This window comes from Coregonus clupeaformis, unplaced genomic scaffold, assembly GCF_020615455.1.
Source record: "Coregonus clupeaformis isolate EN_2021a unplaced genomic scaffold, ASM2061545v1 scaf0435, whole genome shotgun sequence".
NCBI lineage: Eukaryota > Metazoa > Chordata > Actinopteri > Salmoniformes > Salmonidae > Coregonus > Coregonus clupeaformis.
This window is the reverse complement of record NW_025533890.1, coordinates 122,134-145,552: the sequence shown is the minus strand read 5'-3', so window position 1 is coordinate 145,552 and position 23,419 is coordinate 122,134. Positions and strand designations below refer to the sequence as shown.

The window sequence follows — 23,419 nt, the reverse complement described above, 5'->3', positions numbered from 1 at the left end:
GCCCACCGTTGCAAGTAACAAACTACAAAATAGCACCATTATACAGTGGATAGGATTTTCTTAATACGGTTTTGCTATATGATACCATCATGTACAATGATAGTAGAAGAATGCATAGGATAGCATAAATGGGAGTATTGGTTGATTATACACTGACAGAGGAGGAAGAGATGTGATGGGTTGTCAGGTTGCTGAAATGGTACTGTAAGACCATCAGACATCCAGATTGTGCAAACAGCCATTACTCTCTGTAATCCTGACGCAAACACAGGAATTCTCGGAACATAGTCTGATGGAACCAGTGTGAACCTTGCTCACAGTAGCAGATATCTGAGTGGCTTAGCTACAACACGGACTGTGTGTGTGTTTGGGTATGTGCACAGCATTTTTCAACTGCAGTCCTGTTTATTTGTAGGTGTGTGTTTCTGTGTGTCTAACAGTATTTGAGTTGCATATCATTCACTTGAGTGAACTATATGTGTTGCTGTTCATAAAAATAAAAATAAAAAAGATAAATCCATGCAGTCCATGTTCATACAGAAGAAGCAAAGATCCCTCCCTAAGCTAACAAAATAAAAGAATGCAGGCCAAGTGAAATCAATCATTAATCGTCTTCCTGTAGCTGGCTATTTTTAGCGCCCCTCTGTCCTGTCCTCTGCATTAGGATCCATTTTTAATCAGACCACATATTAGACCCAGGGAATCTCCTGTAAGTCTTTATAAATTAAATATAAATTGAATCTCCTCAGAACTTTCTGTTTACAGCACAGAATATAATATTACTGTCAGTTTCACTAGAATGGCTTAGCAGTACAAGAAGATTGTATCATCGGGATAGGTCTCTGGTCATATTGTTGCCTCAAAGCCAGGTTCTTCTGGTATGGTTGCATGTAATACGCTTATTGTCTGTTGAAGCAGACAATAGTAAATAAATAGCCTTAATGAAACACGTGACAACTGTGAAATCATATTTTGGCCAGAACTGACTGAAGTTGAAATAACGTTCTCTTGAAGTTCTAATATATTATCAAAGCCGTGGTTGTTAGATGAGAATGGGGGGATTACTTATCCAAAAGCCCGACTACTTTGCATGGCCCAACCTCTCAGTGTAAAGCTTAAACTCTTTCAGAGTTCAGGTAAAGAGGATCGACCATTGGCTCCCATAGACAGACAGGTAAATTGGTTGTATGTAGCACAGAGCCTATCAGAGGCCACCAGGGGCACTATAGCTCAGCTCACACATGGAGGTATAAGAAGAAGAAGCTCTTTGATGTGTAAGCAGCTAAACTAGTAGGTTACATTGGTTTGACATGGAATACAATTCCTTCCAATATGAAATGGTGCAGTTTATAAAATAATCAAAATACCTCTCATATAACCCCAGCACTTTAACTCTCAGCTAGAGACATTACACACAAAGCTTATTCCCATTAGCTTAGTACCATTATCCACCTTTTGATGTTTTACAGTGACCATTCCACAGGGGCACCAGGTAAGGCCACACCCTTCTCTCATCCCTGTCCGCCTGTCCGTTAGCGTCTGTCTTCTTCTACATTCGGTAGTTCCTTCCCCCTGTATTTCCTCGACTTGAGTTCTTCTGATGTACCTCCTGAAAAGGGTGGATGTGGAACAGATTTTTAGGAGGAGAAACACTAGATAAGTGGATTAGGAGAGTGGGAAGAAACAGCTTTGGGTCATAACCCAGTGCCTGTGCCTAGAACAACACAGCTGTACAATTAATGGGTGATGATTTCATAACCTTTTGCTATAGTGAGAGAGCCACAAACAGTACAGTATCAAGTATCCTCCTTACCAGAGCTGATAGGTCATACCACAAGCCACCAGAGCGGCACTGATATTCAACCCACTGTCCCTCTGCACATTAATAAATCAATGTGATTATATGCATGCCGTTACCCTCTGCCACAAATCTGTTGCAACCTGAGGACCAGGGTTTCAGCAGAAAATGTACAGTATGAAAGTAGAATCTGTCTGGGGAGAGAGAGTGCCCATGGGTCTACCACAAAAACCACTTAGTCCTCTGCCCCTTCGCTAATGGCTTTCTTTTTTGAGAGGAGAGTTGTAAAATGCAGCAAGTCCAAGCTTAAAAGGATGACACGGACACACAGGTGGGATTGGGAAACTAAGGGAGAGGAAATAAACATTTATTCTGGTTGGGTTGACTACTTTGGTTGGACTGGACTTGATTACTAATTAAGTTCTGTGCTTGTATTTCCTTCCCTCTCACAAAGAAGTAAATATATGACTCTGAATATGCTGACTGTATTCTGTTTTAACCTGGCCAAGGAGTCATGGATTTTGTATCTACTAAATGAAGGTATAAATAGCTACCTATAACAATGATGAGTATGCATCACATATGATGGTAGTCATGGGACCAATCATAGCATGCTATATTCTACACTGAACAAAAATATAAATGCAACATGTTAAGTGTTGGTCCCGTGTTTCATGAGCTGAAATAAAAGATCCCAGAAATGTTCCGTAGGCACAAAAAGCTTATTTCTCAAAAATTTTGTGCACAAATGTGTTTACATCCCTGTCAGTGATAATTTCTCCTTTGCAAAGATAATCCATCCACCTGACAGGTGTGGCATATCAAGAAGCTGATTAAACAGTATGATCGTTACACAGGTGCACCTTGTGCTGGTGACAATAAAAGGCCACTCTAAAATGTGGAGTTTTGTCACACAACACAATGCTACAGATGTCTCATGTTTTGAGGGAGCATGCAATTGGCATGCTGACTGCAGGAATGTCCACCAGAGCAGTTGCCAGAGAGTTGAATGTTCATTTCTCAAATTCTTTCTCTTTAGAGAATTTGGCAGTACGTCCAACCGGCCTCACAACCACAGACCACATGTAACCACGCCAGGCCAGGACATCCACATCTGGCTTTTTCACCTGCAGCCACCCGAACAGCTGATGAAACTGTGGGTTTGCACAACCGAAGGATTTCTGCACAAACTGTCAGAAACTGTCTCAGGGAAGCTCATTTGGCAGATGGCAGACAGCGTGTATGGCGACGTGTGGACGAGTGGTTTGCTGATGTCAACGTTGTGAACAGACTGCCCCATGGTGGCAATTTGAAAGCACAGAGATACTGTGACGAGATCCTGAGGCCCATAGTCGTGCCATTCATCCGCCGCCATGACCTCATGTTTCAGAATTATAATCTATGGCCCCATGACACAAGGATCTGTACACAATTCCTGGAAGCTGAAAATGTCCCAGTTCTCCCATGGCCTGCATACTCACCAGACATGTCATCCATTGAGCATGTTTGGGATGCTCTGGGTCGACGTGTACGACAGCGTGTTCCAGTTCACGCCAATATCCAGCAACTTCGCACAGCCATTGAAGAGGAGTGGGACAACATTCCACAGGCCACAATCAACAGCTTGAACAACTCTATGTGAAGGAGATGTGTCGCGCTGCATGAGGCAAATGTTGGTCACACCAGATACTGACTGATTTTCTGATCCACACCCCTACCTTTTTTAAAAGATATCTGTGACCAACAGATGGATATCTGTATTCCCAGTCATGTGATATCCATAGATTAGGGCCTAATTTATTTATTTCAATTGACTTATTTCCTTATATGAACTGTAACTCAATTAAATCTTTGAAATTGTTGCATGTTGCGTTTATATTTTTGTTCTGTGTAGTTATAGTAGGAAAGTACCACTGCAGTAGTGAAGGACAAACAGCCTACCTTGCAAGATGTGTGACTATGCCCAGATAAAGGTTTCTGTCAGGAAAAATAATAAAACCGTTGAGATTTGACACATTTGCTTTCCACTGTGGTAATTTATTGTCCACAATGGAATAGTAAGCCACTATCTAAGGGGTGTTTTTGCTCATAATTTAGCCTTAGCCTTAACGTCTTAACTTGGAGTGCATGCTCTGGAAAAAGCATTCCATATGATCAAACACCAATGCAATCAAATATACTGAAAGACCCACTACAATGTTCTATATCTATGTCCATTCTGTTTCGCTGATGTCAACTGTGTATGCTCTTATGATGTATATCTGTTTGGTGCTGTGCTCACCTTCTTGGTTTTTGTCTTGTCTGGGTGCTGTGCTGTCCTACGCTCTGTGCCTCTGTCGACGCTTTGCACTGCAGTACTAACCTTAGGTGTTCTTGGCATGTCTGTGTGGCGCTGTGCACGCACAGAGCGAGCTGCCTTGCCAGACTTGACAGGGGCACAGTACATTTCGAGCCGCCGCAGCTCGCAACTCTGGAAGCAGCACTCGTCCACAATACCACGGTTATGTGACCGTCGTGAACTGGGGCCATAGCCCGTTGGTTTACCTGGAGAGACAGAATGGAAGAATAATTTGTGTTACTACATGTGAAGATGTAAAGAGCATGTAGAGAGCATGTAGAGAGCATGTAGAGAGCATGGAGAGAGCATGTAGAGAGCATGTAGAGAGCATGCAGAGAGCATGTAAAGAGCATGTAGAGAGCATGTAGAGAGCATGCAGAGAGCATGCAAAGAGCATGTAGAGAGCATGTAGAGAGCATGTAGAGGGCATGTAGAGAGCATGCAGAGAGTATGTAGAGAGCATTTAAAGAGCATGTAAAGAGCATGTAGAGAGCATGCAGAGAGCATGCAAAGAGCATGTAAAGAGCATGTAAAGAGCATGTAGAGAGCATGTAAAGAGCATGTAGAGAGCATGTAAAGAGCATGTAGAGAGCATGTAGAGAGCATGTAAAGAGCATGTAAAGAGCATGTAGAGAGCATGTAGAGAGCATGTAAAGAGCATGTAGAGAGCATGTAGAGAGCATGTAGAGAGTATGCAGAGAGCATGTAAAGAGCATGTAGAGAGCATGTAGAGAGCATGCAGAGAGCATGCAAAGAGCATGTAGAGAGCATGTAGAGAGCATGTAGAGGGCATGTAGAGAGCATGCAGAGAGTATGTAGAGAGCATTTAAAGAGCATGTAAAGAGCATGTAGAGAGCATGCAGAGAGCATGCAAAGAGCATGTAAAGAGCATGTAAAGAGAATGCAGAGAACATGTAAAGAGCATGTAGAGAGCATGCAGAGAGCATGTAGAGAGCATGGAAAGAGCATGTAGAGAGCATGCAGATAGCATGCAAAGAGCATGTAAAGAGCATGTAAAGAGAATGCAGAGAACATGTAAAGAGCATGTAAAGAGCATGTAGAGAGAATGTAAAGAGCATGTAGAGAGCATGTAAAGAGCATGTACAGAGCATGTAAAGAGCATGTACAGAGCATGTAAAGAGCATTTTATAGAGCAAGGATAGTTGTCGTTCCAGTTTGATCTGTAAGTGAATAAAGAAGATAACTGAAGACAGCTTGTTGTTTAGGATTATAATTGTTGGACCTCTGTGTATGTTTGTCTTCATGTTATAGGTTGAAGTTAAATGTTGAGGTAAAAGTAGAGGTCATGGGCATGTTATGTGTTGTGTCACGGGTATGTTAAGTCAACGACAGGTGCTTTAAAAGAGCCAATGGGATCATATACAACATAACCCATTTCAGTCTTGGATATGGACCAAGTTCTTTAGTGCAAATGTCCTGGAAGGTCTTATATCTGTGAGCTGAATTAATCCAAAGAGCTGTAATAATTTGTGGCCGTGTGCCAGGCCCTGGGCCCTGTAATAGCTGAGTGCTAACGGCCAGGTCGTGGACCTGATTATTCTGCTACATGGACAGCGTTAATGACATTGATTTCTTCACTGTAAAATGTACAGGGTATCGCATTGCACTGTGCGGACCCTTTTTGGCAGCTATGCGCCAGTAAAAAGAGGTTACAGTCACCCTAATGTTGAGAATATCACGTTCTGACGTTTTAGACCCATTATCTTTTAACCCGAGGTATTGCCAGCAAGGCCAAACCTCAACCCCTCAGGGCCCAATCAGCCTGCAAAGAAAGCAGGCCCAGGCCACACCCTCTGGCGGCCGGGTTGGTCGTTTCATTCACATTTTCACCTGGCAAACCAGCAGCCCTTTACTGCTGACAATCTCAGAGCCAGTTGAACTCTGGATACTGTGGATGCTGGGACAACGCAGCCTTGCTGCAAATGATGGCTTTGCTTTGCACTTGTGGCTTGGTTATGGTGCTTTTAGATATTTATCACAAATAATAAGGATATATAAGAAATATTGGTAGATCCTTTGATATGCAGTAAAAAAAAATCTACTAACAACTATATGGCTTTCCTCAGCCACAACTAGACCCATAGTTCCCATACGTGCAAAGCACAGGCAGCTGGTGGCACCTTAATTGGAGGGGACAGGGTCATAGTAATTGGAGGGGACAGGGTCATAGTAATTGGAGGGGACAGGGTCATAGTAATTGGAGGGGACAGGGTCATAGTAATGGCAGGAGGAGAAGGCATGACATGGTGTCAAACACATCACACACATGGTTTCCATGTGTTCCATACCAGTCCATTCACTCCATTCCAGACATTATTATGAGCCATCCTCCCCTCACCAGCCTCCTGTGGTGCAAAGCCAGAGAGGCTCACTTGGAGGTCTGGTCCGCCTCAGTATGAATCTGAATTTGAGCACTTCTCTGAGAACCCAAGTCACCTTCTAAAGTGATGTGAGTGGAAGGATGGAGGAAGTTAGGAGGAGTTGTTTGACACCTGAATGCCAACAGTTTTTGACTCCCTCTCTCAAACCCACTTTCTTTCAGTGGCCTTTATAAAATATACCACTCTCCATTTACAATTCCCCGCTCACCTCGGGCAATATAGCCCTGATAGGCTTTTCCCTGTTACCAAATGAAATAATAATAATGTAATATGGCATTTACAAGGAGGAAATGCCTTTCCCTTTCAGAGTTAATAGCTCTTGGCTCGGGAGCCTGCCAGTGCTGACAAAGTGCATTAACTTCTGCTCTCTGCCTTCCTTATCTTGACAACGTTGTTTTGGACGGAGAGGTGCTCCAATTCGGAAACAGATGCATCTCTCCACGGTCCTCAGCCAGGACCCTGGGTACAGTGTGAAGAAAGATTATGGAGGGAGTTGTACTGTGTGTGAGAGAAAACACTGATCTCAAGTCAGATGATGAGATATAGTGTGTGTTCATAGATAGTTGAAGGTAGGAGGGTTCTACACTGGCTTAAAGGTTGAAGGTGCTGCAGTGGACAGCAAGAATAGTTGATTCAGCAGGCAAGGTGCTCCAAGTCTTAGAGTACAAAGAGCTAGTTCTCACCCAAGGTCTACAGTTATAGACCCCAGACATCCCCTGTATGATGAGCTTGAACTATGTCCAGGTCAATCAGTGTTTTAAGGATTTGACCACCACAATGTAGGCTATGAGTAATCAGGCCATGTTATAGCCTCCTCACAATGAGAACTGCACGTGCAATACACCAGTTTTCACCTTGAGAATGAAAGGTAGCAGGACTCATTGTTTGAAAACTATTCTGGGACTTTCATAACTTAAATGGGTCTGCGTATTTTGTGTACTACGTCATCCAATTGTGTAGGGCGGCAGGTAGCCTAGCGGTTAGAGTGCTTTGACCAGTAACCGAAAGGTCGCGTTTGAATACTTGAGCCGACAAGGTAAGAAATCTGTCGATGTGCCCTTGAGCAAGGCACTTAACCCTAATTTGACAATACATACAAAAAATGTTTTACTATGTCATCCATTTTGTTTGATATGTTACGAATTTTGCAATTCATATGATATCATACGAATTTCGCAATTCGTTTGATATGTTACAAATCCAATTCAGGCAATTTTTTGTGCTTAAGATCGCGGAGTGCATCTTTAACCCCTACTTACTGAATGGCATCAGTAAACCACAATAAGATCTCATCTGAAGCATGTTGTAATTAAGCCAGAATAAACCATGATAAATTGTCACTTAACCATTGTTGCTGACATGTAACAAGGAATTTTCATGACGAGGGAAACCTTCTTGCGATGCCGAGCTTGTGATTATTCAATCAGACAGGTTGTATTATGAGCCAGGAGTCGACTGTGCTGTGCGTAGCTTTCTGGCCCTGTTTTCCAATCCCTCCCAATAAAGCCCTCCAAATGAACATCCGCTATTATTCTCAAAATAACCTGTAACCTTCTGAACAAACAGCTGTAGAGGAGAGAATAATCAGCTGGATGCAAGTTTTAACATTTAGAATAATCAGCTGAAGCTGGTTTTAAAAAGCAGAAAGCATCAGTAATCAGGTGGAATAGGTTTTGGAAGGTTTTAAGTGCCATGTTTCAAGGGATCACTGCCTGTAATCCCCCATGAACAAAGAGTTGTTGTCCTTTGTTCTGTTGTCATAAACAAATTCAGACAAACCACCTTCTCCTGCCTGCCGTGTGGTGTGGCCATCCGGCCCGGTGCATAATAATAATAATATAATAATATGCCATTTAGCAGACGCTTTTATCCAAAGCGACTTACAGTCATGCGTGCATACATTTATTTTTTATTTTTTTTGTGTATGGGTGGTCCCGGGGATCGAACCCACTACCTTGGCGTTACAAGCGCCGTGCTCTACCAGCTGAGCTACAGAGGACCACCTGCATGGTGTGAGAGGGGCAGTTTGAGAATGGGGATCCGTGGTAATTGGTAAAGGCTATTGTTTTGGAGTTTGGTCGTAGCCATTCAGGGCACGGCAGATTAGTGGTTGGCTACACGTCTTTTGTTTGTGTCACTGTGTCGTAGACAGACACCCACTACTACAGATTAGGGTGCAGTTTTGTTTTGGTGTTGTTTATGTGTTGTTGCATGCATCTATTGGATGGAAGGGGGGCCCATTTGCCCCCTTTTTCCCTTTTTGTAGGGTGAATGAGGGTGAATAGATTAGATTGAGATCTAAGTGCCGCATAACAATTATTTGGCTGCATAGAGAGAAGCTCCATCATGCCTTGAAAGAAGGAATGTCTGCAACACTGTAATGCTCCCCAGTGGTTTATTAAGATGCACACAAGACAACGTTTTGATCCCACTGGGATCTTTGTCAGTTCAGTCGACCATGCCTTAGCTGAAGAGCAAGGCAGCCTGTTTAGTTCAACCTGACTGATCTGCACACAAGCTAGAGGGACCTTTTGGTCAAGCAGCATTGTGTCACAAGCTGGGCTAGAACTCCGGTCTCAGATGTGGAGAGCTGGGGGTAATACCCCTTAGCCACAGAGGAGGTGTAGTAGGACCCAAATGAAACACCCAAGGCAATACTCCAGGCAAGTAGATTTAATGTAAAAACAAAGGTTCTTCGCACTTCACAAATAGTCCAACAAAAGTTCTTCTCAGAAAGAGCTATATTAACAAAACAGGAGGCAAAACAAAATAACTCCACGAGGGGAGAAAAACAAACTAAAGATAACTTAGAAAACCTTACTTGGAAAAACACGGTGGAGCAAAGCAGGAGACACATAGCCAGGACTCAATAACCAAGTGAGAAACAAGGGGAAAACACACAGCTAAAATACACAAGGGGAAACAAGGCACAGGTGACCTGGATCAAGCTAATTAGGACACATGAGGAAGAACTAAGGCAGAGGGGAACACAGATGACCTCTAGAGGCCCGGGAGACAAACAGGAGGCAGGAAGCTGACACACACGAGGAAGAACTAAGGCAGAGGGGGAACACAGATGACCTCTAGAGGCCCGGAGACAAACAGGAGGCAGGAAGCTGACAGGACCCCCTCCTCTAGGAACGACTCCTGACGTTCCTTCCAGAACACCCTGGCCTCAGGGTGCGAAAATCTCGGATCAAACCTGGGTCCAGGATGTCCCTGGCTGGAACCCAGGAGCGCTCCTCCGGCCCGTAGCCCTCCCAGTCCACCAGATACTGCAGAGAGTTCTGGACCCTCCGGGAGTCCAGTATCCGGCGGACTGTGTAGGCTGGCTGGCCGTCAATGATCCTGGGAGGTGGCGGGGGTCTGCGTGGGGGGCAAAAGGAGAAGACAAGACAGGTTTAAGGAGTGAAACATGGAAAGTGGGGTTAACTCTAAGGGAGCGAGGCAGAACCAAACGATACGAAACAGGGTTAACCTTTCTAGCAATGCGGAAAGGGCCGATGTATCTCTGGGAAAGCTTCTTGGATTCGACCCGGAGGGGCAGGTTCTTAGTGGCCAACCAAACTCTCTGACCAGCTCGGAAACTAGGGGCCGTCCGGCGGTGTCGATTAGCCTGACTTTGGTATCTCTGGGAGGTCCGAAGGAGGATACACCTGGCCTTCTTCCAGGTCCGCCTACAGCGTTGGACAAAGCGCTGAGCCGAGGGAACACCAACTTGCGCCTCTTCCTCTGGAAATAATGGAGGGTTGTAACCGAACTGGCATTCGAAGGGGGACAATCCGGTAGCTGAAGACTGGAGGGTGTTGTGGGCATATTCAGCCCAAATGATATAGGTGGCCCAAGACGTGGGATTACTGGCCGCCATACACCGCAGGGTGGTCTCCAGATCCTGATTAATCCGTTCCGTTTGGCCATTAGACTCTGGATGGAACCCTGACGATAGGCTGGCTGTGGCCCCAATAAGCCTGCAGAAGGCCCCCCAAAACCGGGACGAGATTGGGGACCTCGGTCAGAGACCACGTCCAGGGGAATGCCAAATATCCGGAAGACATGGTTCATGAGGAGCTCAGCAGTCTCCTTAGCCGAGGGCAGCTTGGGCAGGGGAATAAACCGGGCAGCCTTAGAGAACCGGTCAACGATCACTAGGATGACGGTGTTGCCCTGGGATGGAGGAAGTCCCGTAACAAAGTCCAGAGAAAGGTGTGACCATGGCCTTCGAGGAATAGGTAAGGGATGGAGCAGTCCCTGGGGTCGCTGGCGCGTCGACTTTCCCTGGTTGCACACCGGGCAGGCCTCAACATAGACCTGCACGTCCTTCTTGATGGACGGCCACCAAAACCGCCGTCGGAGGAATTCCAGTGTGCGAGCACTGCCTGGATGGCATGTCAAGGGCGACTCATGACCCCACTGCAAGACGCGGGCCCGAACAGAGAGGAACGTACAGGCGACCGGCAGGACCACCGCCTGGATCGGGCTCATGGACAAGGGCTTCTCGTACCCCTCTTTCTAGTTCCCACTGCAGAGGTGCGACGATCCTAGACCTCGGAATAATCGATGCCAAGGGCTTCTCTTGTACCTCGGGAGAATAGGCTCGAGACAGGGCATCCGGCTTGACGTTCTTGGTGCCAGGTCGGTAAGACAGGAGGAACTGGAATCGATTAAAGAAAAGGGACCATCGTGCTTGCCGAGGGTTCATCCGCTTAGCCTGTTGGAGATATTCCAGGTTCTTGTGGTCTGTGAGAACCTGGAACGGGTGCTGAGCCCCCTCAAGCCAATGGCGCCACTCCTCCAAGGCCAGTTTCACTGCAAGCAACTCTAGATCCCCCACGTGGTAGTTGCGCTCGGCCTCAGACAGGCGGCGAGACATGAAGGCACAAGGGTGTAATCTCCCATCCTCACCCCTCTGTGACAGGACGGCTCCCACCCCCACCTCTGAGGCGTCCACCTCCACCACGAAAGGTCTTTCTGGGTCAGGAGTCACCAGAATCGGAGCAGACGTGAAGCGGCGCTTGAGATCCTCGAAGGCCCCTGCTGCTTCCGGACCCCAGTGAATCTTGGTCCCTCCTCCCTTGGTAAGCGTCGTCAAGGGGGCTACCACGGAGCTGAAATTCTTGATGAACTTCCGATAGAAGTTAGAAAAGCCAATGAACCGTTGAACCTCCTTGACCGTGGCAGGTGTGGGCCAGCTGCGGACCGCTTCGACCTTCTTGGGATCCATCTCTAGGTGCCCGGGAGTGACAATAAACCCGAGAAACTGAGTCTGAGAAACATGAAATTCACACTTCTCAGGTTTAACATAGAGGTGATTGTCAAGGAGCCTCTGGAGAACCCGGCTAACATGCCCCTCATGCTCCTTCAGTGACCTCGAGAAGATGAGGATATCGTCCAGGTACACGAAGACGAACAGATTAAGCATATCCCGGAGAACATCATTAATCAGGGCTTGGAATACTGCGGGGGCATTGGTGAGCCCGAACGGCATCACCCGATATTCATAGTGCCCCGTGGGCGTGTTGAACGCCGTCTTCCATTCGTCACCTTGCCGGATCCGCACGAGATGGTAAGCATTGCGGAGATCCAGTTTAGTAAAAATGGAAGCCCCTTGAAGCAGCTCAAAAGCAGTGGCCATGAGAGGAAGAGGATATCGATTCCGAACCGTGATCTTGTTGAGTCCCCGGTAATCAATACAAGGCCTAAGACCCCCGTCCTTCTTTTCAACAAAAAAGAAGCCCGCCCCAGCCGGGGAAGTAGAGGCATGGATGAGGCCGGCTGCCAAGGACTCCTTAATGTAGGTGTCCATAGCTGCGTGCTCGGGGAGGACAAGGAAAAGATCCGACCTCTAGGAGGGCAGCACCCAGGGAGTAGATCAATGGCACAGTCATACGTGCGATGAGGCGGTAAGGAAGTAGCCCGGGCCTTGCTGAACACAGCCTTGAACCGATGGTAAACACTGGGGACTAGGGAGACGTCAACAGACTCTTGAAACTGGGTACTAGGGGCTGAGGGACTCTGAAGCATGCAGGTGAGTTGGCAAGTGGGACCCCAGCTTAGAATGGTGCCAGTAGGCCAGTCGATCTGGGGATTATGTCTGCATAGCCAAGGGTGACCCAGGATGATAGGATACTCGGGAGAGTCAATGAGATAGAAGGTTTCCTCCTGCTGGTGTTGAGAGATGGTAAGTCGCAGGGACTGAGTCGCCTCTGTAACCTTTCCTGGTTCCAGAGGTCTGCCATCTAAGGCTGTAACTGCCTGGGGATGAGGAAGTAGTTGGGTAGGGATCTTAAGTTCCTTAGCCAAGGTTACATCCAGGAAATCACCTGCGGCACCGGAATCGATCATAGCCTGGACCCGATGCTGGTGGCCCTCCCAGGACAGAGTGGCTGGAATAGCCAGGACAGCGTTAGTAGGAGGAGCTCTAATTCTCCCCATCACAGCCCTCCTGTAGCTGGGCGGGACTGGCGTTTCCCAAAGCTCGGGGCAAGTGGAGCGGAAGTGGCCGGCAACCCCGCAGTAGAGGCACCGACGCTCCCTCATGCGACGTTCCCTTTCATTGGGAGAAAGCCTGGAACGGCCTAACTGCATGCTCTCCGGGGAATCCTGGAGCAGTTCAAGAGCCGGGGAAGCTCTGAATGACGGAGTCCAAACAGGAGAAACAGAGCTGCTCCGAGGAACTTGGGACTGAGACACCTGGCGGCGAGCCGTTCTCCGCTCTCTTAGACGATTGTCCAGGCGGATGGCCAAGGCTATGAGGGACTCGAGATCTCCAGCTGGTTCTCGGGTGGCTAACTCATCTTGAAGGGGCTCAGATAACCCTCCCTGAAAGCAGACCCTCAGCGCTTCATCATTCCATCCGCTCCTTGCTGCTATGGTCCGAAAATCAATGGCGAAATCTGCCGTGCTTCGGGAGCCCTGACGGAGAGACAGTAGGCGCTTGGAAGCCTCCCGCCCACTGACAGGATGATCGAACACCCGCTTGAACTCTTCTACAAATGCAGCGTGGGAGTCACAACAGGCCTCCTGGGACTGCCACACCGCAGAGGCCCAGGCGAGCGCCTTGTCTGAAAGAAGGGTAATGATGTAGGCAATCTTGGAACGGTCTGTGGGAAAACTTGAGGGTTGGAGCTCGAAGGTGAGGGAGCATTGGGTGAGGAAACCCTGGCAAGAGCTTGGATCCCCAGAAAAGGGCTTGGGAGGTGGTAGTCGGGGCTCCGCCAACCGAGAAGGCCTGTCGTCACTGGAAGGTGACCTGGGGGAAGGGAGAGGACCAAGGAGGCGTTCAAAGAGCTGGTGAAGGGAACTCATCATTTCGGCCAGGAGTTGAGAATGTCTAGCCATCAGCTCCTCTTGTCGGCTGAGAACGGCTTCATGGCGCTGGAAAGAAGCCTCATGTCGAGTGATCACCGCCAACAGGTCCTGGGAACTGAGTGTTTCTGGGTCCATGATTGACTTGGTTATTCTGTCACAAGCTGGGCTAGAACTCCGGTCTCAGATGTGGAGAGCTGGGGGTAATACCCCTTAGCCACAGAGGAGGTGTAGTAGGACCCAAATGAAACACCCAAGGCAATACTCCAGGCAAGTAGATTTAATGTAAAAACAAAGGTTCTTCGCACTTCACAAATAGTCCAACAAAAGTTATTCTCAGAAAGAGGTATATTAACAAAACAGGAGGCAAAACAAAATAACTCCACGAGGGGAGAAAAACAAACTAAAGATAACTTAGAAAACCTTACTTGGAAAAACACGGTGGAGCAAAGCAGGAGACACATAGCCAGGACTCAATAACCAAGTGAGAAACAAGGGGAAAACACACAGCTAAAATACACAAGGGGAAACAAGGCACAGGTGACCTGGATCAAGCTAATTAGGACACATGAGGAAGAACTAAGGCAGAGGGGAACACAGATGACCTCTAGAGGCCCGGAGACAAACAGGAGGCAGGAAGCTGACACACACGAGGAAGAACTAAGGCAGAGGGGAACACAGATGACCTCTAGAGGCCCGGAGACAAACAGGAGGCAGGAAGCTGACACATTGACATTTTGGCAGTAGGGCCAGAACAGCAGAGAGGCATGGGTTCAAGTATAAACCATACCAAAAACTGGTGGGAGATTTTTTGTGCAGTTTTAACGACCATTATTGTGCTCCCGAGTGGCGCAGTGGTCTAAGGCACTGCATCTCAGTGCTAGAGGCGTCACTACAGACCCTGGTTCGATTCCAGGCTGTATCACAATCCGGCCGTGACTGGGAGTCCCATAGGGCGGCGCACAATTGGCCCAGCGTCGTCCGGGTTTGGCCGGGGTAGGCCGTCATTGTAAATAAGAATTTGTTCTTAACTTACTTGCCTAGTTAAATAAAGGTTAAATAAAAAATATATATTATGATCATGTTGAAGTTACTATGAGATTTTATTTGTCATGTATACTGAACAAAAATATGAACGCAACATGCAACAATTTCAATGATTTTACTGAGTTACAGTTCATATGAGGAAATCAGTCAATTTAAATGAATTAATTAGACCCCCTAATCTATGGATTTCACATGACTGGGTAGGGGTGCAGCCATGGGTGGGCCTGGGAGGGCATAAGCCCACCCACTTTATTAGAGACAGAAATACTCCTCAGTTTCATCAGCTGTCCGGGTGGCTGGTCTCAGACGATCCCGCAGGTGAAGAAGGTCCTGGGCTGGCGTGGTTTCACGAATTTGAGAGAAATAAGCTTTTTGTGCATATAGACCATTTCTGGGATCTTTTATTTCAGCTCATGAAACATGGGACCAACACTTTACATGTTGTGTTTATATTTTTGTTCAATATATTTTAATGACTTCTGAGACAAAAGTGAAAGAGGCAGTCCACTCACTGCTCCATCCTGCTACTTGGATAGAGCTATGCTGGAGACACTGCAGCACATAGCTCACATTCCTCAAACGAGTAAGGCTGGAAAGAGAAGGCTCTCCTCCAGAGTAGGCACAGCAAGGATCTGAGTTTTACAGCCTCGCCGTGGTTAATAAAAAACAGTGGATTCTTGGAGCCGGTACAGCGCACTGCCTGTGGAGTGTCAGGGAGTTTATGGTTTGTCGGGGACTACGAAAGCTGCTATAGACCTGGAAACTACCTCTTTATCACTGGTACCACAAAGAGTTTATAGCCTAGCTAAATTTCCCTCACATTTTCAAGTGAGGTTTCGTCTGCTTTTGTTAGTCAATTAAAAGCCAGTATGTAAGGGCATTGAGGATCCTAACTCAGTGAGTTAGGGTCTCGTGGGTAGGGATAGACTGGATGGGCCAGGCATTTCAAAATGATGGGACATAGCAAGCTTGGCTAGCTCTGACTAGGTACAGTCTAGGAACCATTTACCAGGGTTGACGTTTCAGTTTTAGCCCTAAGTAGAGGCCTCAAATGTAACGGTAGGCTATAATAATGTGGGCACAATGTGTAGAACATCTGTACCAGTTCTTTATTGGCAAGCCTGGTCAACAGTTGCAATAGAACAGGTTTATTTCAACTCAAGCCTTTGTGTCTTGACTCCAAACTGACAGAACTCAAATCTAACATCCCCATCCTGTCATTTTCATGAGATGGCTCTTTGTTCTGCAGAGTAGTTCTTCAGTGAAGAGGGTCAACGTTCTCATTTCAGCCTTCCGTGGAAAAACAACACCTTTTCACAGTGACAAAGTGCACACAAAGTGCAAACTGGAGGCCTTTCTTTCTTTAGTGCTGAGTGCCTTCCGCTGAGTGTGTGTGTGTGTTCAGGTCCAGTGTGTAAAACTAGAGAGGTGGGGTGGTGGAGGGGGGTCGTCCTGTAATCCCCCATAATCCCCTGCTGCTCCGGGACAAGGCCTAGCTGTGTGTGTAGTGAGGCTGATGTGCTGTTTACACGTTCTCCACTCTCCTACTCCAGCTGCTTCAAATAGAACAGACACAGAGAGACAAACAAGGTTGAGACAGGATGGCTCATCAATGGCTGCTTAAAAGCAATTTACTCCCCTCCTCTGTTCCTCCTGTTTAAAGTACATGCTGTTGGGAGGGCGATGGCACAGTGCCAATCTGAATTCGTTTTCATCTCGACTATAAATGTATTTCATGTATAACTCTCTCTGAGCTAGTGGCTTATGACATGGTATTATGAGACAAAAAGGACAAGACTGGTTTGTCTATTGCCCTGTGTGGCTGAATCTCTATGCCTTTTGCTGAATAGGTTTATCTCTGGACCTGACATGGTTCCTTCTGACAAAAACGTATATGACTAATACATTTACGAATACTCCCAGCATCATCCACATTAGAGATTTGGTATATGCCATCACGTTTTATTTATGGAGTTAATAAGAGAAGAGTGGTGTGCTATAGAATACCTTTTTCCTTTTTACTCAGTTGTAATTTTCCACATCCTAGCGCTCTGGAGTGTAGGTGCATCATAGGGTTCACTTTTAGACCGTGAGAGGAAATTCTTCAGAATAGAATAACCAGCTTCATCCAGAGTACATTACAGGAAGTGGTGTGATCTAGAATAAAAGCTCAGGAAGAGTTGATTCATATCTTCCAGAGAATCTACAGTACCCCACTGATCAGAGAATGTTCCTACCGATTTTCATCCCAATTTTCCTGTCGTCCAGTGTTCCTATTTGCAAACTAGGGTTACCCAGATACTGTCCAAAAGACCCCCATGAAGACCAGATTCATGGTATGTCTGCATATCCACTCTACTCCACTCAACCCGAGAGGAGTTTGCCTGCTAAAGCATTACAAAGACAACTGAGGATTTCTAGGTCAGGCTAATAATTGGAAAAACTGACTACGGTTGTGGATTTAGTTTTTCTTCTTTAGACCACATTTTGTTTCAATAAAATATTTTTCCACTGAGTAGTATTTCACATTTCTGTCAAGGTAATGAAATCTGAAGTCTTGAAATGCAAGTGCAGCTACAGTGACATGGTGGGTAAGGTGGATTGGCCATGCGTCTCAGCCCACAGAAAGCCCAGTGTCACTGCAACACTCTGGGGACACATCATCACTACGGTGGCTGCCAAGTTCAACATGGTGCAGCAGACTGGAGGGGAAGAGTTCAGACCAGACCTGAGGGCCGCACGGAGCTGTCACACTCCCCAGTGCAAGAGACAACAGAGACGAAAATGGATTCTCAAGATATCTCACCTAAAGACTCATTGTTATACATGTGGTTCCATCTGACAGCAGGAGAGAGAGACATACTGTTCACACAGTGAGCCCCCTGCTGTACATACCTCACTGTTCCTTTCCAGAAAGGATGGAGTGTGCCTGAAATGTCCTCGACTCAATGTACCTTTCTTAACACGAGAACAAGGCATTGATGGATGGGCACTTTGCAGCTCAATGATTGCACAGTACAGTACAGTGAGGGAAAAAAGTATTTGATCCCCTGCTGATTTTGTACGTTTGCCCACTGACAAAGACATGGTCAGTCTATCATTTTAATGGTAGGTTTATTTGAACAGTGAGAGACAGAATAACAACAACAAAATCCAGAAAAACGCATGTCAAAAATGTTATAAATTGATTTGCATTTTAATGAGGGAAATAAGTATTTGACCCCTCTGCAAAACATGACTTAGTACTTGGTGGCAAAACCCTTGTTGGCAATCACAGAGGTCAGACGTTTCTTGTAGTTGGCCACCAGGTTTGCACACATCTCAGGAGGGATTTTGTCCCACTATTCTTTGCAGATCTTCTCCAAGTCATTAAGGTTTCGAGGCTGACATTTGGCAACTCAAACCTTCAGCTCCCTCCACAGATTTTCTATGGGATTAAGGTCTGGAGACTGGTTAGGCCACTCCAGGACCTTAATGTGCTTCTTCTTGAGCCACTCCTTTGTTGCCTTGGCCGTGTGTTTTGGGTCATTGTCATGCTGGAATACCCATCCACGACCCATTTTCAATGCCCTGGCTGAGGGAAGGAGGTTCTCACCCAAGATTTGACGGTACATGGCCCCGGCCATCGTCCCTTTGATGCGTTGAAGTTGTCCTGTCCCCTTAGCAGAAAAACACCCCCAAAGCATAATGTTTCCACCTCCATGTTTGACGGTGGGGATGGTGTTCTTGGGGTCATAGGCAGCATTCCTCCTCCTCCAAACACGGCAAGTTGAGTTGATGCCAAAGAGCTCGATTTTGGTATCATCTGACTACAACACTTTCACCCAGTTCTCCTCTGAATCATTCAGATGTTCATTGGCAAACTTCAGACGGCCCTGTATATGTGCTTTCTTGAGCAGGGGGACCTTGCGGGCGCTGCAGGATTTCAGTCCTTCACGGCGTAGTGTGTTACCAATTGTTTTCTTGGTGACTATGGTCCCAGCTGCCTTGAGATCATTGACAAGATCCTCCTGTGTAGTTCTGGGCTGATTTCTCACCGTTCTCATGATCATTGCAACTCCACGAGGTGAGATCTTGCATGGAGCCCCAGGCCGAGGGAGATTGACAGTTATTTTGTGTTTCTTCCATTTGCGAATAATCACACCAACTGTTGTCACCTTCTCACCAAGCTGCTTGGCGATGGTCTTATAGCCCATTCCAGCCTTGTGTAGGTCTACAATCTTGTCCCTGACATCCTTGGAGAGCTCTTTGGTCTTGATCATGGTGGAGAGTTTGGAATCTGATTGATTGATTGCTTCTGTGGACAGGTGTCTTTTATACAGGTAACAAGCTGAGATTAGGAGCACTCCCTTTAAGAGTGTGCTCCTAATCTCAGCTCGTTACCTGTATAAAAGAAACGTAGGAGCCAGAAATCCTTCTGATTGAGATTGGATAAAATACTTATTTCCCTCATTAAAATGCTAATCAATTTATAAAATTTTTGACATGCGTTTTTTTCTGGATTTTTTTGTTGTTATTCTGTCTCTCACTGTTGAAATAAACCTACCATTAAAATTATAGACTGATAATTTCTTTGTCAGTGGGCAAACATACAAAATCAGCAGGGGATCAAATACTTTTTTCCCCTCACTTTATATAGTCACATGGAGCTATGAAGTCTAGTTCCAAACCTTGACAGATTGAATTCCCAGAGCCAGATAAGGTCTATCTGAGGTCTGTGGGTTCATGATTGGAATGATTTGCTGTTTATGTCCATTGTTCGGTTCATCAATTAATCATCATATAATAATCTTGTTGAAGATACAGTTATATTCCACATACAAGACTTGGCAATGTGGCAACTTCTGGCAACTCAAGATTCTATTCCATAGGCCATGTGAAGTAGCCTGATTCATAAAAAGGTTCAGAAATCCCTTAAACACTCAGAGAATACATAAACCCCTTTCATAGTCTCACATCATCAAATCTCCCAGACAGTCTCACACCTCATTAAAAGTCTTTATACATATTCACAGAAAAATTGTTCACAGAAAAATTGTTATCACGCAATCAAACATTCTCAACTCTGTCACAACTAGTCAAAAACCTCCCACCCCCTCAATATAACTTTCAAAGTGGCATTCCACATTACATGGTTGTGTGTTAGCTGAGAAACTAACATGATTATTTACAAGTCTGAATTAAATTCGGATTAAATTGGAGCATAGAGCCTCTTTGAAGATGATTGACATCTCTGAGCTGTATTGATATGTCAATGTCAGTGAAAAGAAAAGATAGTGCACAATAATTGTTTAGCCTTGGAGAGGTGGTAAAGAGAGACTTGACACTTGCATGTGCAGTGATTTCATTCAATGCCAGCTAGGGACCCTCAAGGCAACACATTCAGTATATGGCACTAATGAGCCAAACCACAACCTTTCTGAGTCCATGGTTCTAATGGGAAGAAATAGTCCACTGAGGGAAGGATCAGGGTCCATGTCATAGGAACACTGGCTACTGCTGAGTGGGAGAACGCAACACCTTGACACAGCTCAGCACTGCCATATATTGCATGCTGTTCTGGCCTTTGTGCCTCCAACGGAAAATAGGAGATTTAAATCCTGGATTCTTAGTGGATGGTTTTCTTTGGGTAGCTTTCCCCATTTCTGGTGGAAAAAGAGTTCACTGCAACATTTATTTTTTCCCCTCCTCATTCTTACAGATAGTCAGCCTCAATTCCACTTAAATCCCCATAGACCCAGCAGCTGTTTGCATGAGCATAATATACATATAGCTGTTTAACATCATTCTACACTTTTACCTCGCAGAAACCCCCAGAACCTTACTCCTGCTTCAAGGGCATTGCATCATGTGATTCTATATATTCCATTAGTCTAAGTCAGAAGTTCATCACAATCAGGGATAGAGACAAAATATACATTGGCTTCTATATGCGTCAACTCTTTCAAATCTGATAAGTCTACAGCTGACATATTTAATAGGAGTGATAAAAAAAGAGGGAATGCTTATTAGAAAGTGAAGGCCAGATGAGAGAGATCTGATACTGTTTAATTTATGAGGTTGCGCATTAGCGCTTTGGGAGAATGGAGCAGCAATCCTTTATGAATAAATAAAAGGTGCACTTACTGAAATAAAAGCCTCTGTCTCCACACACAAACTGCAGCGTGTCCACCAGCTCCGCCCCACACAGGGTCTCGGGCCCCGCCCCTGTTGCCGCGGGAGTCAGGGTTAGGACGCACAGCAGCAGTGAGAGGGTGTGGGTACAGGAGATACAGCACATCGCACACTGTGTTCAATGGGGAGAAGAGAATGTCGTCAGTCTCACCGCCCATATCCTATTTCACCAGTGTCAGTATAACTTGATGGCAGTGATTTCATACGTCTTCACCAGCCTGTTTCAACATCATCGTCATTATCAGTTTTGATTACTATAAAATAGCGAAATATATAGCTAGGTTTTCCAATAGGTTCACAATAAGTGAAGGAACAGGTGTCTATGGAACCGTGACGTTCAAAACAATCACGCAATTATAATACAAATAGCCTACAATAATACCAGTCTATGAGTTTTGGTCACGATTTACGCACGATTTACGCACGTATGGCCCTTGAAGTTTATTAACCCTTACAAGCATATTAGGATGTATGGAGCGGTGACTGCACGAGCCGCTTCCTGAGGAGAGGGTGCTTTCCCGGTTCGATGCTCATACACATCATTATCTTGTCTGTAGGCTACGAGTATGCTAGATGCTATGTCACTGATAATATCCCTACCTCCAGCAGCCATCAGACAGTTATGTTTCACAACCCGATAATCACACTTTTGGGGTGTCATAATAAAGAACAATTGCATAGGAATTAGTCACAGAGAGAGAAAGGCGTATTTGTAAAACTAATGCATAAATCAATCAATGCGATAAGATATCTTTAAAATCTTTTGTTCCCAAACAGTGGTTTATCTTCTTTAAGTAGCCATAGTTTTAAGATAATGCAATGATGCCCTTGCTTTCCCTCATTCTCAGCTCCAAAAACGATCGTTCAGGAGCCACAGAGCCAAGGATCTTGCCTATCCAAATATGAGATGGAAAACTGTTCACGCGCCAAACCCAGCAGATGAAGCATAACGGGACAAATTTACATAATAAAGAGATTCATATACATCACAACCCCTAGCACATAGTTATCCTGCCCAAAGTGCGCCTTCTTAGACGCCTTAAGCCCTTCCTTATTGTTTTGTTTTCCTACAATCCAATGTGGTATCCAAATGCGGAGTCAGCAGAAATTACTTTGAAAGTTCAGTAACGTATGCAGCAGCATTAGTGGTTTATATTCATGGCAACGGCACCGGTCAGCGCGCACTGCGCAAATGTGTCGAAACTCATGCTGGAAACCCATTGAAACATCCACACGAGTGTGTTAACTCATGCACGCAGACATGCCAACATAACCTTATTTTCGTAAAGTAAATTAAAGTCAATGTTATAGCTAGGCTACATATAATGTCTATGTGAAAACAGTCAAACGTGCACTCAAAGAAAATGCATGTAAATCTACCTGCTGACATGTTCTGATAGACATTTGAAATAGTCTATAATAAAACCGATTTTTACCTTAAATCCCTGAAATAAAATAATCTGCTATAATCAAACATGGGTCTTTATTGATTTGTGCTTTGATACTGCAAATAAATCAGGTTGGTTCTTGCAACAACATCAAAAACAACAAAAAATAGTAAGTAAGGTGACAATCTGGTGACAAAGGAAAGTAGTTAAAGTTACCTTGAAGACATCACATAAATGCCAGTGAAAGAAATGACCGCTAGACATCCCCACGGGTCTCAGCACGACAAAGCCCAGCAAAAATGAACTTGTTTGAAGTCATTAAAAACAGTGAGAAAGAGGATAAGATGCAGGCAATGTCACATCACAATATTCCGACTTTGTTCCATTGCGCAGGCTCCTTTTGGAGAAGTGAGATTTAGCGAACAGGAGACGGATTTAGAGAGAAAATCCCTCACATGTATCTACATTACAGAGACATTTTCAACAGGAAACAGCTGGGGCAGCATTTGCCTTCTCCTCATCCTAAGTTATTCATTAAGGATTTTGGGCACATATTCAAATAACGTCATAATTTATACTTTTCTTAGAATGGGATTGAATTTTGATCTCTTTGAGGCTTGGTGAGTAGTTCAAGATAGAACAAGACCCATGCCACCCACACTTCTCAAAGCTTGTTACGTGTAGAAATCTCATGGATGAGTAGTTATAGGCGTTGGAAAATATAATTATTGTCCACGAAGCGCTCGTGCGTAATTCATGTGCCAAATATAGGCTATGCTTCTTCATATTCATCATCTATTGCATACATATCTATCTCCAACTTTTGATTTAGTGGGCTTATTCGTCATCATGATTTAAAGATGTTCACAAACTATAATATTTGAGTGTTTATGTACAGTGTCCACGGGTTTAATGGATAGCCTGCACATTGGTCTCTTGTTTCATACAATTCATATACGTTTATATT

General features: G+C 45.3%; 1 protein-coding gene across 3 annotated transcripts; it reads right to left on the bottom strand.

Annotated features, from left to right (window-relative positions):
- Positions 1-506: 506 nt before the first annotated feature.
- LOC121578998 (insulin-like growth factor I) lies at positions 507-22,941 on the bottom strand. Of its 3 annotated transcripts, XM_045215393.1 has the most exons (5): positions 22,669-22,941; positions 21,017-21,176; positions 4,080-4,342; positions 3,740-3,775; positions 507-1,609 (listed from the first exon to the last, which is right to left on the bottom strand). In XM_045215393.1, the coding sequence occupies exons 1-5, from the start codon at positions 22,714-22,716 to the stop codon at positions 1,550-1,552; spliced, it is 567 nt and encodes a 188-aa protein (XP_045071328.1). In that variant the 5' UTR covers positions 22,717-22,941; the 3' UTR covers positions 507-1,549. The 3 variants fall into 3 exon arrangements, with proteins under 3 accessions (XP_045071328.1, XP_045071329.1, XP_045071330.1); XM_045215394.1 differs by lacking the exon at positions 3,740-3,775; XM_045215395.1 differs by lacking the exon at positions 3,740-3,775 and having other exon boundaries at positions 4,161-4,342.
- Positions 22,942-23,419: the final 478 nt, after the last annotated feature.

Bases quoted from the DNA above. Each gene is read 5' to 3' on its own strand.
- LOC121578998 (XM_045215393.1), bottom strand. From the start codon at position 22,716: ATGTCTAGCGGTCATTTCTTTCACTGGCATTTATGTGATGTCTTCAAG. The intron at 21,177-22,668 runs GTAACTTTAACT...CATTGAACACAG, and splicing joins ATTTATGTGATGTCTTCAAG to TGTGCGATGTGCTGTATCTC. The intron at 4,343-21,016 runs GTAAGTGCACCT...CTGTCTCTCCAG, and splicing joins AGACAGAGGCTTTTATTTCA to GTAAACCAACGGGCTATGGC.